Genomic DNA, 18,166 nt, shown 5'->3' on the forward strand with positions numbered 1-18,166 from the left:
CGAATAAGATAGCTTTATATATATGAATCGAATGATGTTATGAACATCATTACTACCTTAAGTTCCTTGGATAAACCTACTGGAAAAGAGAAAAATGGATCTAGCTTCAACGGATCCTTGGATGGCTCGAAGTTCTTGAAGCAGAATCATGACACGAAAACAAGTTCAAGTAAGATCATCACTTGAAATAAGATTGTTATAGTTATAGAAATTGAACCAAAGTTTGAATATGATTATTACCTTGTATTAGAATGATAACCTACTGTAAGAAACAAAGATTTCTTGAGGTTGGATGATCACCTTACAAGATTGGAAGTGAGCTAGCAAACTTGAAAGTATTCTTGATTTTATGAAACTAGAACTTTTGGAATTTATGAAGAACACTTAGAACTTGAAGATAGAACTTGAGAGAGATCAATTAGATGAAGAAAATTGAAGAATGAAAGTGTTTGTAGGTGTTTTTGGTCGTTGGTGTATGGATTAGATATAAAGGATATGTAATTTTGTTTTCATGTAAATAAGTCATGAATGATTACTCATATTTTTGTAATTTTATGAGATATTTCATGCTAGTTGCCAAATGATGGTTCCCATATGTGTTAGGTGACTCACATGGGCTGCTAAGAGTTGATCATTGGAGTGTATATACCAATAGTACATACATCTAAAAGCTGTGTATTGTACGAGTACGAATACGGGTGCATACGAGTAGAATTGTTGATGAAACTGAACGAGGATGTAATTGTAAGCATTTTTGTTAAGTAGAAGTATTTTGATAAGTGTATTGAAGTCTTTCAAAAGTGTATAAATACATATTAAAACACTACATGTATATACATTTTAACTGAGTCGTTAAGTCATCGTTAGTCGTTACATGTAAGTGTTGTTTTGAAACCTTTAGGTTAACGATCTTGTTAAATGTTGTTAACCCAATGTTTATAATATCAAATGAGATTTTAAATTATTATATTATCATGATATTATCATGTATGAATATCTCTTAATATGATATATATACATTAAATGTCTTTACAACGATAATCGTTACATATATGTCTCGTTTAAAAATCATTAAGTTAGTAGTCTTGTTTTTACATATGTAGTTCATTGTTAATATACTTAATGATATGTTTACTTATCATAGTATCATGTTAACTATATATATATCCATATATATGTCATCATATAGTTTTTACAAGTTTTAACGTTCGTGAATCACCGGTCAACTTGGGTGGTCAATTGTCTATATGAAACATATTTCAATTAATCAAGTCTTAACAAGTTTGATTGCTTGACATGTTGGAAACATTTAATCATGTAAATATAAATCTCAATTAATATATATAAACATGGAAAAGTTCGGGTCACTACACCATGTAGGTTTTGTGGGTTTCGGAGCTTCAGTCAATCCTTTGATTGAGGTGACTAAAGCCGGATTGACCTTTAAGTCAGTGGCAGATGCTGACTTAAGTGAGTGTTCTTAGACACTTTTAGCATTCTCAACTTTATCGGTTTGAGAATCCGAACTTTGTTGAACAGTCGACTTAAGTTGTGTCTGAATTTGTTGAAATAGCTTTAACTGAGAAACACTACAAAGGGATTTTCCACCTCGTTCGTAGCAAGAGCAACGATATTGATGATGACGATTTGAATCATCTGATGATGGATACTCAGGCTCCATCAATAAGAGTAGCAATTCCAATTTTGTAGCTTGTATCACTTGCTCATAAATGCGAACACCACAAGAAACAGATACATGGTTGTAACAGGAACATCTATTACTTAAGTGATTGAGTCGTGCATCAAAGTGTGGTTTACAAGGTAATTCGGTTGAATTATTCGACATTATATGTGATTGTGCAGCGGAATTATTGTGATGAGACATTAAAAGAAAATATCGAAAAATCCAACAACAACAAAAATTACAAAGTTTGATTAAAAATAGGATTTAAGCACGAATTGAAGCTCGGATCGATTCAAAGAGCTTGATTAAGCTCTGATACCACGTGTTATTCGTCAGTTTAGCTTCGATTCGTGTTTAGGTGTTTGATTTAGATCGATACAGTAGGATTGATGTTGATGATGAATGTAACAGTGTGATGATGAAGATGATATGAACACACTAACAGATGTGATCAATTGAACTTGTATATTGAATCTGTGATTGTGTACAATTGAATCCTAATGCCAATGGAATTAATCACTAAGATTAATCCACGGCTTTCTTCAACAATCAACTTGATGATCAAGTTGATGTCACAAGTCAACTCAAGTCTCCAACAATGTGTTAGAGAGTTTGGGGGAAACACACTTTGTGTGTGTAATTGTGAGCTAGGGAGGGAAGGCTTAAGCATTCTTAGGGTGTGACTTAGTATTTATACTCATACTAAGTCACTTACAATTTAGCACATAAACACTAAGCCTAGCAAACTCAACTCTTGATCAATCACAAATCTATATCTATTATTCTTAGGAATTCTATTCCTAACAACTTATTACATATCAGATTGATTGGAGTGCTACTGGAGTCCATGCTTTACAGAAACTGGGTTGGAGTGAATATTAGTAAAACAGGGTTTTGAAAAGGGGACACTGCAGCAAAGAATGGTTATAACCATTTTCGGAGAAACCCAACTGCAGCACAACTCCTTCAGGGTACAAAATATATTGCTTAATTAAAATTTAAACTAGTTTAGTGTACCTGTTAATTGGAAGGTCGGAAATGTAATTTTATCTGATGGAAACACAAAAACATCTTCAATTCATTAATCACAATTGCCAAAAGGAATCAGTTTATGTTCTACTGATTAATTAACGTCACAATATTAATATACGATCGGTAGAAACTAACATAAGAGTTAAGACACACTTACTTCTAGAGCCTGAGCTAGAGATGCCACCTTTCCGGTTCGAATAGCCCAAACTGGCTCATAAGCCAAAACAACATTCACTCAATAATAGCATATACAAGCTAGATAAATATGGTAAACAAGTAATGTACCAAAGATCAATGTTGTAAAACTTGGCCAACTTGGCCGAGTTCTCGGTTTAGATCACCAGACTAGTTCTCGGTGCCCAACTCGGTCAACGGTCGAGTTTCTCGGTCAACCCGAGTTTCTTGGCCAACTTGGGGAGTTCTCAGTCAACTCGGAAACTCACCAACTCGGTCAAAAACTCAGAAACTCGGCAACTTGGTCAAAGCTCGGCAAACTGGTCAAAGTCTATTAGAATTTAAATTAGAACATATGTATTTATATTACTTGTAATTAATTAAAAAGTCAACGTAAGTCAACATTCGAGTTCTCCTTGAGTTACCGAGAACTCCCCAAACATTTCCGAATGAGTTCTCTCCGAAGTTATCCAACTTAACGAAGATACAATTGTCAGTTAAGCGGGACATCAAACATAATATTACTAGCAGTATATTGGAATGTATTTATATAGATTTTAGTTTTGAAATAAATACGGGCAACGGCCTGGGTTTGTACGTGCAGCAACAACTTCCATGGTGGTTCCAGCTTCTCGCTACTCGAGAGTCTCTCCAACGCAAGCAATCACCTTCAGACCTTGAGAAATAGCATAAGCTACCTTGTCATTTAATTGCATAGACTAATTAAAATTTTACAAAGTGCGAATTAAAGCATAGACTGATTACATCCTAGCAAGAAAACGGTGTACCTCATTTGTTTCATTTAATAGTGCTCTTCTTTCAAAATGACCTAGGGATGACGTATGGGACGCTCAAATTGACAAGCAGTAAATAAAACACGCAAATAGATATGGCCAACGTAAGGCCAGTATTGAAAAGTAGGTGATACGATTCATGAGACATACCTAACTTCAACGGTGAAAGCACCAACTTTCTTAACCCAGCGATTTTTGGGCAGCAACTTGAGATTTGAGGCCTCAATTCACTTTTAACAGAGGTAACAAACACAAATGCAGGGCTCATCACTAACTATGGAGTCCACCTATGGTGTTTTTAATAAAAATGGGGGAATAGATGAAATTAATTGGAAAATATGGCTAGAGTGAGTTGGGAGTTCGAGATTAAGATTATCATAAGTTTTTTTTTTTTTTTTTTTTTTTTTTTTAAGCTAGTATTGTAAGCTTCTTTTTCTAGAACTCGTTTTCTACATAACTCTACTTTTGATTGTATGTGAAACAAAGTTTGTAACTTGTAGCTTATTAAAATCATAAATTTAAGCTCATATAAGCTTTCATAAGCTCTTATAAGTTCGTCGGCTAAACACATCCTTAATATATTTTTTTCAAATATTCATTAAAATTCTTGTAGATTATGTATTGCAGACATGGGCGTCTTCGGTACATGTACAGAGTATGCGACCGAACAGGACCCAAAATTTTATTGGGGCCCAAAATTTTGAAAAATAAGAATGCATATATTTTATATGCAATAACGGAGTAGTATTGAAGCAAAAATTTTATTATATGTGAATAAAATAACTTGTTACGCTTGTTTTGAGAACTTTTTTTGTATTGATAATTTTAATAGTAATATTTTCTTACATATATTGAAATTTTAGTGTCTATAAGGAGGTTCATTTTTTTTTCTCGAAAATGACCCTCAAAATCATTGACACGGCCCTGACTGCAGAGTTATATTATACGGAGTAAGAATATATGTAATATGCAATGTAATTTGGGTTTAAGAGAAGAATATGTGAGATTTTCATTTTCGGGATCTTTTTAGGTGAAACAAGGATGAAAAAAAACACGGACCACATCTTTTTGAATTACGGGCTTAGAATGTTTGGGCTAGTTGGTAAAAGAGTTATTGTTTGGGCTTATGATTTCTGGGCTTTATTTACTATTTCTAGCCCAATTCACCACTCAATGGTTATTGCTCAACACCTGAATATATCTTTCAAAGTGTCCAAGAGGGTCGTATTAAATTTTTTTTTTTTTTTGAACGGCGATTATTTTTGGCATCAGTAGATCATTTCTTTCAATGATCCTCATCATTTGCACGTAACACACACGGTCGGGCGGAAACCCGAACCCGATCGACGGTACCCGGGAACACATCCATTCGGGCAGTGGTTCCGGGTAGGGCTCCGTGAACGAATCCGGTAAAACCTCCCTATAGGGTCAATATATACCACCATTATTGGTGTTCAATTGGTTTAAAGAAAATCATGTCATCCCTAAGGATCGAACACATGACCTCTCCCTATCCCATGACACAAAGTACATGAGGAGAACCGTTGAGCTATGCCCGCAAGTTAGTGGTATTAAATATTATACCACTATACCACCTATTTCAAAGACTAAGAAGGGCAAGAAAGTGAAGGCGTACAAGTTTGTTTCTTCGGTGCATGATGACCTAGTGACGGGCTCTTCGGGTCCTATTCAAAAAGGATTCTTATAAGGTTTGGCGGACCAGTGAATTATTCCCCAACCTTCGGGTAATCTTATTAACGACAAATCATCAAACGTTTTGACCTATTCATTTCCTAATCGGAATAGTAAAGGGGTTCGCATAGATAAAATTGATGGGATGACGAGTCACCCGGACGAAATAAATCTGAAGGGCGGACCTAAAGCCGGTTGAGTTGGTGTTTTTGGCGACTTTCGTTGTTCTTTCGTAGCCGTTTAGCTTGCTTTCTTGTAGCTTCTTTCATGTTTAGTTGTTTTTTTTTCGTTTTTTTTTTTTTTTTTTTTTTTTTGATTTCATTCTTGTGTGATTCCGGTGATTTTTTTTTTCATCCGTAGTGACTCGGTTAGAGTTAACTAGGTTTAGTCTTCGGTTGAAGTCTAGCAAGTTTACTTTTTGCGAGCCATTAGTGCGTTATAATTGTATGGGTTCAAAGATTCCTTCATTTATGAATGAAGGATTTCGAATTGTAAGAGTAATCGTTATTTTAGCCACACAAAAAAAACTACTAGATGGTTGCAACTTTTTTTTTAACGGCGGTTAGAGCATTGGCGAAGCCAAGATGAAAATCTTACGGATCCTAAAAGATATTTCATGGCTAATTACATTTGATAGGTACTTTTGTGATAGTTTACCTTTAAAAAAAACATAAATTATAAATATAGAGTCATATAATTTAATTTAATAGTGTCCTATATAATTTGAAAAATATATTGTACTCAAAATTTTCAAAGTAGTGAGGTCATAGGACCCCACACACTTGTATGTAGATTCGCTAATGACTTAGGAACCACTGACAGGAGTCTCAAAGCGATGTCGGTACCTATCCACTAGATTATTTACTGGGATGAACATTACACTATGGTTGCAACAATAGATGAGAATGTTACAAGCTATATATTTGCCCCAGAGTGTAGTCTGATTGATGAGAACATTCTACCTATGGAATACGTAGTGTGGTTTTGAATCCGGTTGTTGCTAATGTTGTTTTACTGCCCGGTTAGCTCAATTTAACTATATGACGTGCACCAACTAAGGTCTCCAATTTACCTCTCACAAATGTAACAAATCAGGTGAACATACGTTTTTTTTTTTTTTTTTATTAAACGGCCAAGGAATCATAAATATATAAACAAACGATCCCTAGAAAAAGGATTTTTTTTTTTTTTTTTTTAGGTGAACATACGTTGTATCGAATATCAATTGCTATTACTAATTGCACTTGATGCATATATTAGAAAAAGGATTTAAAATTTGGATTATAAGTTCAATTATTGGATCCATTATATATAATCATTAACAATCCTAATCTAAAACAAAAATTAGATTATGGTCAAATCTATGTGGGATATAAGATACAACAACAACAAAACTCAATTCCACATGCGTATGGTATGGAATGTGAGATGTAGACAATCTTTCATTTATCTTAAAATAAAGAGAAGTTATTTCTATACACAGAGTGACAAACTCCAAGAGTACAGAAAGTCTTCTCTCTCTGTTCGACGGATAAAAAGATTGATTCCAAGAGGACCTTCGGCCACTAAATACAAAAATAAAATAAATTAAATAATAACAATATAAATTAAAAATAAAATTGAGACGCCATGAAAATGGTAGAATCAAATTTTCATTTGTATTAAATCATGTCTCAAATTTGATTTAGGCTCTTAGCGTCAGTCAAGTCGTCAATAAATTGACGTTTGTCGTTGCCTCAATTAATAAGGTCTAAGTGAGATATCAAATATTCAAGCTATAAAATGCACCACGTTATTTAATTCTATACATTCATTGAACACCTCTTTTGTTTTGGATTACCATCAATGACCTTTACAAGATTTTTTTTTTTCGACACAAAACAATAAACTTATATTGAATTTGATCTTTCACAAAAAGTGAAAGAGCCCCGCAATTACATGGAACAAAACAAACCGGAATCGCTCCGCACCTGAAAAGTAAAACAAAAACCTACCACAACAAATAAACTAAGCAACGAGGTTAATCTAGAAGCCAAATGATCCTCAACGGAAAAATGAACTATACCAACAAAAAACACCACCACAAACAAACATCGACAGTGAACAAGACGTGACAAACAAAGACTAAAACAACAAACCTACATAACAAACAACAAACCATAAGCTCAACCGAATCAGACCCCAATATCCGAATCATATCCCAAATTTCAATATTGAACAAGACGTGACAAACAAAGACTAAAACAAAAAACCTTAAGCTCAACCGATTCCTTGCAGTTTGAAAAAGTGACTTTGGGGTGCTTTAATTATCTCTTAATCGAATGGTACAACGTTGAATGTTAAATCATTCAACATTCGATGCGTTTACTTTTTACCTCTAAATGATATGTGATACTGAATGATTCAGTATCCAGTGTTAACTCATTCGGTAAATACTCTCCTACCCATTAAACACATAAAATTTATCTAATATATGATAGTTATTTACTTATTTCTAAGGTTAATGTTTTTTTTTTTTTTTTTTTTTTTTTTTTGAGAAGCGAAGAAACCTCCTATGAACGAACACATTGACTCCCTATAGAATGTAAAACCTCGGGTAAGGTTAAAGTTCTTTATACATGTTAGTTTTTAAATTAAAGGTAAAAATAAAAAGATATTGAACGTTAAACATTAGAATAATTTGACGGTGTTTGCCTATAAAAATTTCTCTTGATTAAAGGATTGATTTTTGTTTGGAAAATCCATAAAGATCATGATCTTTTTGTTTGAATGGCATAAAAATATTGAAATGAATTTTTTAAAAGTACTACCTCGATCCCATTATAAATATAAATATATTTAAATTAATATTTTATTATATTATAAATGTCTATTTCATATTTCAATCAATCAAAATAGACTTTAATAGATAAAAAAAGAAATTATTGATTTTTTTCCTAATAAAAAAAGATAGTAACAAATTTTAGAGCTTGGACCTAGTTAAAATTAAATTAAACATTTTAACTAAAATGCACCTTTATTGACAAGACGAGACATTAGCATTACTTAATTTCCCTTCATACTTAAAGACAACATCACCCTACCAGAGTTATCTTCGAACATAAGTAAGATAGGCAATCGTCTAGGATCTAAAAATTTATAAGGGCTCAAAATTTTAAGTATGTAAATATTTAATTAAATTAAATAAAAAATTGTCAATTAAAGTTAAAATACCTTGTTTTTAATAGTTAAATATAATTTAAGTAAATAAATAGATAAATTGGAGTATTATGTTTTATGCGTAGTACAAAGTTTTAACGTATATGTGGGCTCATTTTTATTTTCGTTTAAGGCCTTTAAATTGTTGATACGGCCCTGCACCCTACCAACTTGTTTTTTTTTTTTTTTTTTTTTCCCGAAAAAAAGATAAACGGGGAACAAACAACAAGTACAGCAAAACTCGAGGGCAGTAAACTAATCCTCACCGAAAACAAGACAGGACATATGCTAACTAAATCCAAGCACTGCCTAACAACATAAAACAACAAACACACTATACAAACTATAAAACCCACACGTACAACAAAACAAACTAGACAACCCATCGAACAAGGACCTAACTAACCAACCACGGATTTTCCTTTCCGATTTTTAAAAATCGATTTAGAAACCATACCACAACTATACTGTAATTGAGATTCTTGCCCACGCGAGATTTAAAGGAATATGTCAAACCATTCGCCAACCCAACTTGTGCGAGTATAATATAATATTCATGACGATGAATAAACGAAAGAGGTTCAATGTATAAAACTTGAGAAACCAAAACAAAATAACTTTTGCTTCACTGACTGGTGTGGTATGATTCACGTGTACTGTAATTACTAAGGTTTAGAATATTCACATGGGGCATATAAAGTAAAAAACAAATGTAACAACAATGGCATTTAGTAGGGAAAAAAACAAAATCAAACCACACAAAAAATGAACCGTTCATGCTGCCTTCACGTGCCACAGATTTTGACATATTGTCTAGATACATAAAAGAAAAAATATACCCCTTTCATACTTTCATAATTAGCAGTTAACATATCAAATCATGAAAAACTATAAAAACAATACTAATCTTGATGTATCACATTTCCTCTTTATGAACCACAAATTTCAATAACTTAATGCAATAACTATGGCTGATTCATAGCACTCACTAAAAGTTTTGAAAACCAAATTGATGGTGACAAGTAATGCATATACATGACAACCACCAATTGGTGATGATATCATAATTTACAATAATATCCCTCTTTGCATAGTAGATCCCACATACCATCATCTTTCCCTTTTTCAAGACGTGACACGGCAATTGTACTTTATGCATTATTTGTTGTACTACAATATTTGCATCATAAAGACAAACACAAGGAATACTATGTCCATGATTAACAATTCCAGTGTCTTAAATTAAATATCCATATAATTACATTACATTACACAACCTAAAGAAAGGAAAGAAACAAAGAAGCAATAGTTTATGCACATACAATACCGCTATAGAGATGTATGGGACCCATTATAATTATCACATTTATCAATCATACTGATGATGTTACATCATCATGATAATGCCTTCTCTTTAATTTTTTTTTTTTTATTTTTTTTTATGGAAATTATGATGAAGATAATGTATGTAGAACACAGAATATTATTCAAGAAATCCAGTTTTGGTCAAGACAGTATTTCTTACCCTACTCAGATCTCTGCCTTTAAGTGTTCTTCCAGCACCTTCACATACAGAAAATGAAGAAATTTGACTTCTTGCAAGCTTTTGTGCAATCCATTCATGGGGAGGCATCATGTTCCCATCACCATGATCATCATCATCATCATCACTGTCCCAACTTTCTTTCCCATTATGATCACCATAAGCATCATCATCATCATCATTACCATAATCAAGAAATGCAGAATTCTGTGATGATCTCTTTGACTTTCCATAAATCTTTGACCAATCAGGAATGTTCATTGGTGCTGATTGTCTTTGAGGAACCTGAGATTCCATGTCAGGATTGTTACAATTAGGCCTAGGAATCATTCTTGCTGTACTTGAATAAGAAAAACTTTTTGAACTTAAAGTAGAAGATGATCCTTTTGACTTCACAGGTTTTGAGTCAAAATCTGTTCTTCCATTATAAACAGACCATACATCAGTTTCTTGATATTCTTCATTACCAATCATGTATGACCACCCACTACTTCCTTTCCTGTACATACCATACTCATCTTCCATTTTTCTTCAATAGAACCTTCATATTTCAAAACACATAGAATATGTTTAGCAAATTTCAACAAAAGAATATTTTTCAAGGATAACAAACTGTGGAGGTAGAATAGCTAAAGATTCACCTTTATGGGACAAAAGAGCTTTAAAAGCTATATATTCAGATAGATTTCCAAAAGTATAGCTGAAATTAATGATCTTTTTGCCCTTTATCTACATTCAAAATTCAAGCTTTGAAGTTATGGAAGAAAGGGTTTCAGACTCTCAGTTGTAGTAGTGGTGTTCTAAAAATGTGTACTTTATAGGCTAAATTAAAAAAAGGAAGAAACTGAGCTATCTCTGACGTCTTGATCTATTGTTCACAAACCACAGGTGCCCATGTTCTTTGTACTATTTCAAATGAAATGACCCAACTTTAATAAACACTACTTGTTGATGATCAAATAAAGTTTCATAAAATAAATCCTAAAAAACCGTAGAGAAAAGCAAGGCAAAATTTTAAGTAAAAAACTAAATATTACGGAGTACAAGGTTAGAGTTTCAGATTTTATATCTTCAAAAAGAAATGATGTTAAATTTCATTTTCGCCTCTCGTCAGACGCCTGGTTCAAACTATGTTAGTAAAATATAATAAAGAGTACAAGTTTAAATAAAAGTTTGAATACCCCTTCATAATTCTTTACAACGATTGGGTAATCAATTATTGGAGTTAAAGGGTAATATCTTTGATAGTATTTTAATACTCCACTTGTTCCATATAACTCCAATGCATCTTATTTATTGTTTGTGTAGCATTTATGATTCAACGCTCACAAACTTCTAAAAAGATAGTGAAAATAGCACCAACGGTTGTAGACAAATTATGTTGTATGCTCCATTATTTGAACCATTCAACATAGTTTCAACCCATAGGTTACATACTAATTTCATTTCGTAATTTAATTTTAATAATGTTGAAGGGAAAAAAAAAAAAGAGAGAGAGAAAAATGTCGTTTTTAAGACGCTCTTTCACTAATGATTTGATTAAAGTACAAGTAAACGTAAGTGTAACTATCAAATTACTATTAAGTACATCAATCAACCTTTTTGGACTTCCAATTTGGTTAAAGGACTGCACTCATTATTCACTATTATAAGCCAGAAAACTAGTGACACAGTTTCTTTTCAATATCAATCATTTTTTTAAAATTTGTTATATGCATTGCCGCCGTCATTCGATGTATTTGGACAGACGAATACAGAAAAATTATCTTGATAACCAATAAGCTTTATGCCGTTTTTTAAACAAATTTCAACCGTTCGAGATAACTTTTAAAAAAGGGGAGTGATAATATAAGTAAAGAAACAAAACGAGGTGTTTTGGACTCTAACGCAGTTATGCTCGTAAATACAGTTGGTGTGGTAGGACCCAAACCTTAAAGAAGTTAACCACTAAAACATGTATTAAGATTATTCAAATTATGATGTCACATGAAAGGGTCCCTTAACAACTATATTCTGTGAAAAAAATTCAAAAGGGCAGTCAGCTATTTGTTTAAAATACTAAAGTAGCTTATTAATGAGCTAGGAGTTGTTTATCACAACATTTTTTTAGTTACTGTACCATAATTATGTCTAGTGAAAAAGTCATTATGGAGTTTTACTGCAAAATCACCAGTAGTGTTATAAAAAAAAAAGAACACAATACTTTGCAAGAGTGAGCAATTCAAACCATAAGGATGTATATGTTAAAAAGATAAACAAAAATTTCTACTTGGCAAATTTTTGTCCCAAATTGCTCGTGTCGCAAAATATGGTTCTTTATGCGTTTTTACAAGGAACTAAAGTTAATCTGCAACAAAAAGTCAGGTTGATGTTCCATAATTCATTCCCTCTTATTTTGCTTCTAAAAGGTACAGCTTGAACCAAATTTTAGTATGCATTCATGAAACATACGAAGATTCGTACGTGTGAATATTTTATCAAACTATTTCTTCTTTTGGTTACATAAAATTGGATGTTTTAGGTAAGTGTCAATAGTCATTTTATTATATTAATATACCACTTGTTCCATATAAGTCCAAAGCATGTGTAGTTTTTTCTAATATTCTGGTTTTACTATGATCCACACCTAAACATCATTATTTAGGACAACCTATAATAATAAAGAAAGCAGGCTTATGAATCAAAGATACTGACTTGCAGATACTAATAGTAGTTTGTTTAGGTTCTAACTTCTAAATTTATCCTGGTTTTAAGATTGGGTTCATATAATACAATTGAAAAAAGAGTACCTTTTGTTAAAACTGAAGTCTTACACAAAGCTATTTTCTGTCCAATGATCCACTGCAACACTTTTTCAAGAAGCCTACAAAGACAAATACTTCAAAACCAATGAGTTAGTGCTGGTTAATTTAAAACAATTTTCACGATTACAATCCAAAAACAGGGGAAAAGGAAGTCAAGTTGGGACTTAGCGTCGTTGTGCTCCAAATTTCAAAAGCAAAGTGGGTCCCCGAACTATCAATATATGTCATAAGTCAAGTCAAACATGAATCTTTTACAACAAAATTCCGGAATGAGTATAATTATAAAATTCCTGAAGCAGTGACAGCATATGCTATATGCTCTGTAACATAGTGCGCTAAATATGACCACATTAGTTGATTCTATATAATAATATCACAAAAGTAATTGTTCAAAGATGCAGTAGCTGTTGGCTGACATCCAAAAACTAGCATTTTTAGTATGAGTTGCGATAAATCTTATTACTACAAATTTCTAATGGATTTGGGGTATCCGATATCGGAGTTCAGTAAAAGGATATCAGTCGAACCTACACCAATGAAGTTAAATGTATTTGGTTACACATATATTAAGATTAATCAAATTATGATCTCATATGAAAGGGTCCCTTAACACCAATAATAGGTAAAAATAAAAATCAAAAGGGCACTCAACTATTTGTTTGAAGTACTAAAGTAGCTTACTATTGAGTTAGTGCTGTTTATCACAACATTTTTTTTTATCTAGTTACTGTACCATAACTATGTCTGAAGGCTAAACAAGACATGCTTAGAAAAAAGTCACTTTGAAGTTTTACTGCAAAATCATCAGTAGTGTAAAAATGCCAAAAAGAACACAATACTATGCAAGAGTGAGCAATTCAAGACAACCATATGGATGCATATGTGAAAAGGGAAAATAAAAATTTCTACTTGGCAAATTTTTGTCCCAAATTACTTGTGGCAAAATAATGTTATTTATACGTTTTTGCTAGGGTTTATCTGCAACAAAAGTCAGATTGATCTCTTGTTTTGCTTCTAAAAGGTACAGCTCGAACAAAATTTTAGTATGCATTCAAGAATTTTCCTAAGATCCGTACGTGTGAATATTTATTAAAATTTTCTTCTTTTGGTTACATAGAATTGTATGTTTCAAGTAAGTGTCATTAGTCTATTCAAAATATTAATATACCACTTGTTAATGCATGTGTTTTTTTTAATATTCTAGCTTTACTATGATCCACACTTAAACACCATTATTTCTGACAACCTATAATAATAAAGGAAGCAGGCTTATGAATCAATGATACTGACATGCAGATACTAATAGTAGTTTGTTTAGGTTCTAACTTCTAAATTAATCCTGGTTTTAAGATGGGTTCATATAATAAAATTGAACAAAAGTACCTTTTGTTAAAACTGAAGTCTTTCACAAAGCTATTTTCTGTCCAATGATCCACTGCAACACTCTTTCAAGAAGCCTAAGAAGACAATGACTTCATAAGCAATGAGTTATTTCCGGTTAATTTATATCAAGTTTCACGATTACAAACCAAATATAGAGGAAAAAGAAGTTTAGTTGGAATTTACCATCGTTGTGCTCCAAATTTCAGTCCACGGCAGCCTTTAAACGCAAACATGGTCCCGGAACATTCCAACATATGTCACAAGTCAAGTCAAACATGAATCTTTTACAACAAAATTCCGGAATGAGTATAGTTATAAAGTTTCTGAAGCAGTGAGAGCATATGCTATATGCTCTGTAACATAATGCGCAAAATATGACCAAATTAGCTGATTCTATACAATAATATCACAAAAGCAATTGTTCAAAGATGCAGTAGCTTGTTGGCTAACTTCCAAAAAAACTAGCATCTTCATTATGAGTTGCGATAAAATCTTATTACTCAAAATTTCTAATCGAGTTGGGATATCCAATATCGGAGTTCAGTAAAAGGATATCAATCTAACCTACAACGATGAAGTTAAATGTATATCGTTACACATATATGTGTCTGATAATATCATGCACAGTCAAGTTTAGAAATGTTTGTGAAGGTCACCATCCAAGCTTTCAGAAAGTTATATGACTATCAATAACCAATATCAATGTAGTTATACGTCTAACCTGCAAATTGCTAGCGGTCTGAAATACTTTCCAAACTTTTAAGGGCTATTTAAATCTTTTCTTCTTTGGACATGCACTGGATACAATATAGCTAAAGAGTCTTAAGAAATAGTTGCACTGTAACTTCATAAAATTTGACCCTCAAACTTCATAATTGAGGACATCGTGTTCATGTTTTAACCAAATACAATACAACATGTATAGAGTGCTACATTACCATAACACATAAGAGATACAGACAAAATTCTATAAAGCTTTTGGAACCTTTTATTGTCAGTGCCAACTATCTGTGTAACTTTTTGCTCATCTGTGCTGCAATCACAAATGACTTTGCACTAGTATCTGTTGTCACCCACTCTCGCTCTGCGCGTCGTTGCCGTTGCCTGGCATTTTTGGCTCGTTTGGGTGCCAATCTAGCATCTCGCTCAACAAACGCAAGTCTAAATCTCTCAGCAATTGGCAACTCGATTGAGCTCACTGCAGTTGTAGTTTTCATAAGCTTAGATCCAGGAACCGCCCAAGTTTTTGGGTCAATGTCTTCCACAATAAAGTCATCCAACGATACACCAGGTAATGCATGCCTAGGTATATCAATCCCTTTGTGGCCAAAGAGTGATGGTTTGGGATTTACTATAATACGCGGGCATTCCATCGATAGAATCTCCAATGAATCTTCATCAACTTTTGGCTGCAAAATGAGCAGCAAGGATTTATGTAAGTAACTTGGACCATACAGCCATAAAACGGAAAAATCCGCAAGTAACCAATCCTCGGAGTTCACACAACATGAAAAGAAACATTATACATAGATGTAAATTGGGCGGACAGGTTGGCTAACGGGTCAAAACGGATAACTCTTACTCTTTTAGTGTTTAGTGGATGGGCTAACCAAACTCTTTTTTAAGTAACTATTGGAACTTATTAAATGATTATTGTGTAATCTACATTATTACTATATTGAACTAATTATTAGATACACTTTGGATAACTTTCAACCTTTCTACTCATGTGACTTTGTGTACTTTCAGTTTTTTGACTTCACCCTGTTGACTCGTTAGTGACAGTCATATAACCTAGCCCAAGTCAACCCGTTTAGAAGGTAATAAGCTGAAATCGCCACCTCCAAAGGTCTGTGAGCAGATGCATACCCATACAAGCCAACGTAATGATTGTGCTCCATGTACGATCTCTGTGGTGTCAAGTTCCTCCCACGAATCCCCTTCAACGTCGTTTAATGTTGGTTTTAGGACGCTTAAAGACCTCCGGGCAGTGTGTTCACTCTTTGGGCAACCTCTGCAATATTAACTGCGTTCATAGCCTATTATGAGGTATAGCAAACCCAATACATCGGGCTGTTCATATTATGTACATATAAAATTGTAAATAATATAATATGAAAAGGATGTATATAAAAAACTTACCCCCATCTCAATATCTCAAGACACTGACAATGTTTCACAAGTTCTGAAACGCCAAATGACGTGATCTTGCTACAACGACTGCATGAAACAATTTGTATGAATCTAAAAATGATAAGGAAATGGTAATTTATCAGATTATAGAGTGGCATCAATCCGCAGTGATAATGTTATTTAACCTTATGTCAATCACTCTAAGATGACTGCAAATCTCTATCACCTTCAACAGGCCAATATCAGACACTTCTGATTCCGACAAATCGATAACTTCCCATGAGCTCTCTGCCAATGCAACGATCACATCATCATTAAGCAACTTTCTTCTTCTTGCAATGGCTGTCATGGCCATCTGATAAGTCGACCATTCATTTGAAAATTTCAGACTAAACCACACAATAAAAACCTAGGTAACAAATACCTAATTTGGTACCAATCACTACAATGCAAAGTAGTCATTCTCGTTTTAATACGAACTCGAGCTTTTCAATCATTACACAAATAATAAGATACTTTACCTTAATATCTGGTGGAAAACTAGCTAAAATCTCTAAATCCTCAATAATATCCTCAAGATGTTTGCCTATAATTCCAAGACACAAGCTTACCAAAGCAGGAGGCTTTTTCTTCCCTAAAGCTAAACCTGCAACACCACAAAACAATTTACAACAAAGCTGAAAATTCGAATATCACAGATGTATCATTAACTATACTATCAACAATTCATAACATCTAAATATCATAAAGCTAATATAAATTCATACAGACTACAACAGCTTGTTTATCAGTGTATACACGATGATGAAAAGGTACGATAAATGATCATAATAGAAACTTACAGGATGATTGTGGTGAAGGATTGTAACACGTGGCAAATTTGCTAGGGTTTTTGGGATTGGAATTGGAATTTATATTCATTTTTTGTACAGATGTTTGTATAGATTCCAAACCCTTGCATTTATCCATCAAACAGGGTAACGATAGACAAATCGCCGGAATCTAATCGGAGCTCCGGAAAGATATGAATTTGATCAACGGATTTTTTATTTTTATTTTACTAAATAGTTTTCTTTGATTTTTCTGGTGACCGCCGTTTTGTTTTTGCTTTAAGATGCATGACCAACCTTCAATAAGTTGTGGATATCAATACCGGTCCCTCATATTTTAATATTTATATTTAAACCCTTTATTAGTTGTTGACTTGTTTAGTAATTTTGTTATTTAGGGGTAATATTAAACGAAACGGTCACTAAATAGCTCAGTGGTTGGGGTCCTGAGTTTCTTGCAAGAGGTCTTAGGTTCGAATTCTGTCTAGGGCTAATATTTAATGGTGGTCAGGGATGGGTTGAAAACAGCCAGAGAGTAATCCTGCTGGGCTGCGTACATCAGAGTATGAGGTCGGATTACTCGCCCTCCCGAGTAGCCCGAACAGGAAAAACCTTCTACCTTTTTATTAAACGAAACATACGTTTAAAAATCCTGATTATTTTTTTTCTAACAACTTAAATTTATTTCAAAATTTACTTTTTAACCCTTTAGAGCTGTTTTTATGTAAATTTTTAAAGACCCACACACATTTGTAGTTTGCTCTTACAACAATAATAGTTGGGATTTGTGAACTTAATAGACGAGTTGGTGCAAAAAATGTGTTGAACTCAAATAAAGCTCAAATTTTAATTGTATTTTATGCCCAAATAATTATAAGCCTCCCTCAATAATCAAGTCT

General features: G+C 33.1%; 2 protein-coding genes and 1 long non-coding RNA gene across 3 annotated transcripts; all 3 read right to left on the bottom strand.

Annotated features, from left to right (window-relative positions):
• Positions 1-2,782: 2,782 nt before the first annotated feature.
• On the bottom strand, positions 2,783-3,974 carry LOC139885945 (uncharacterized). The gene is made up of 4 exons (XR_011772172.1): positions 3,835-3,974; positions 3,679-3,719; positions 3,467-3,566; positions 2,783-2,923 (listed from the first exon to the last, which is right to left on the bottom strand). It is a non-coding gene; the product is annotated as an uncharacterized lncRNA (long non-coding RNA).
• A 5,858-nt stretch (positions 3,975-9,832) lies between these two features.
• LOC139885947 (uncharacterized) lies at positions 9,833-10,988 on the bottom strand. Its single transcript, XM_071869693.1, has 2 exons — positions 10,759-10,988; positions 9,833-10,658 (listed from the first exon to the last, which is right to left on the bottom strand). The coding sequence occupies exon 2, from the start codon at positions 10,640-10,642 to the stop codon at positions 10,058-10,060; it is 585 nt and encodes a 194-aa protein (XP_071725794.1). The 5' UTR covers positions 10,643-10,658; positions 10,759-10,988; the 3' UTR covers positions 9,833-10,057.
• Positions 10,989-15,129: 4,141 nt separating this feature from the next.
• Positions 15,130-17,490, bottom strand: LOC139885948 (uncharacterized). Its single transcript, XM_071869694.1, has 6 exons — positions 17,280-17,490; positions 16,959-17,083; positions 16,623-16,792; positions 16,447-16,524; positions 16,174-16,318; positions 15,130-15,713 (listed from the first exon to the last, which is right to left on the bottom strand). Exons 1-6 carry the CDS (start codon positions 17,404-17,406, stop codon positions 15,309-15,311), a joined length of 1,050 nt encoding a protein of 349 aa, XP_071725795.1. The 5' UTR covers positions 17,407-17,490; the 3' UTR covers positions 15,130-15,308.
• Positions 17,491-18,166: the final 676 nt, after the last annotated feature.

This window comes from Rutidosis leptorrhynchoides, chromosome 1, assembly GCF_046630445.1.
Source record: "Rutidosis leptorrhynchoides isolate AG116_Rl617_1_P2 chromosome 1, CSIRO_AGI_Rlap_v1, whole genome shotgun sequence".
In the NCBI taxonomy this organism is placed as follows: Eukaryota; Viridiplantae; Streptophyta; class Magnoliopsida; order Asterales; family Asteraceae; genus Rutidosis; species Rutidosis leptorrhynchoides.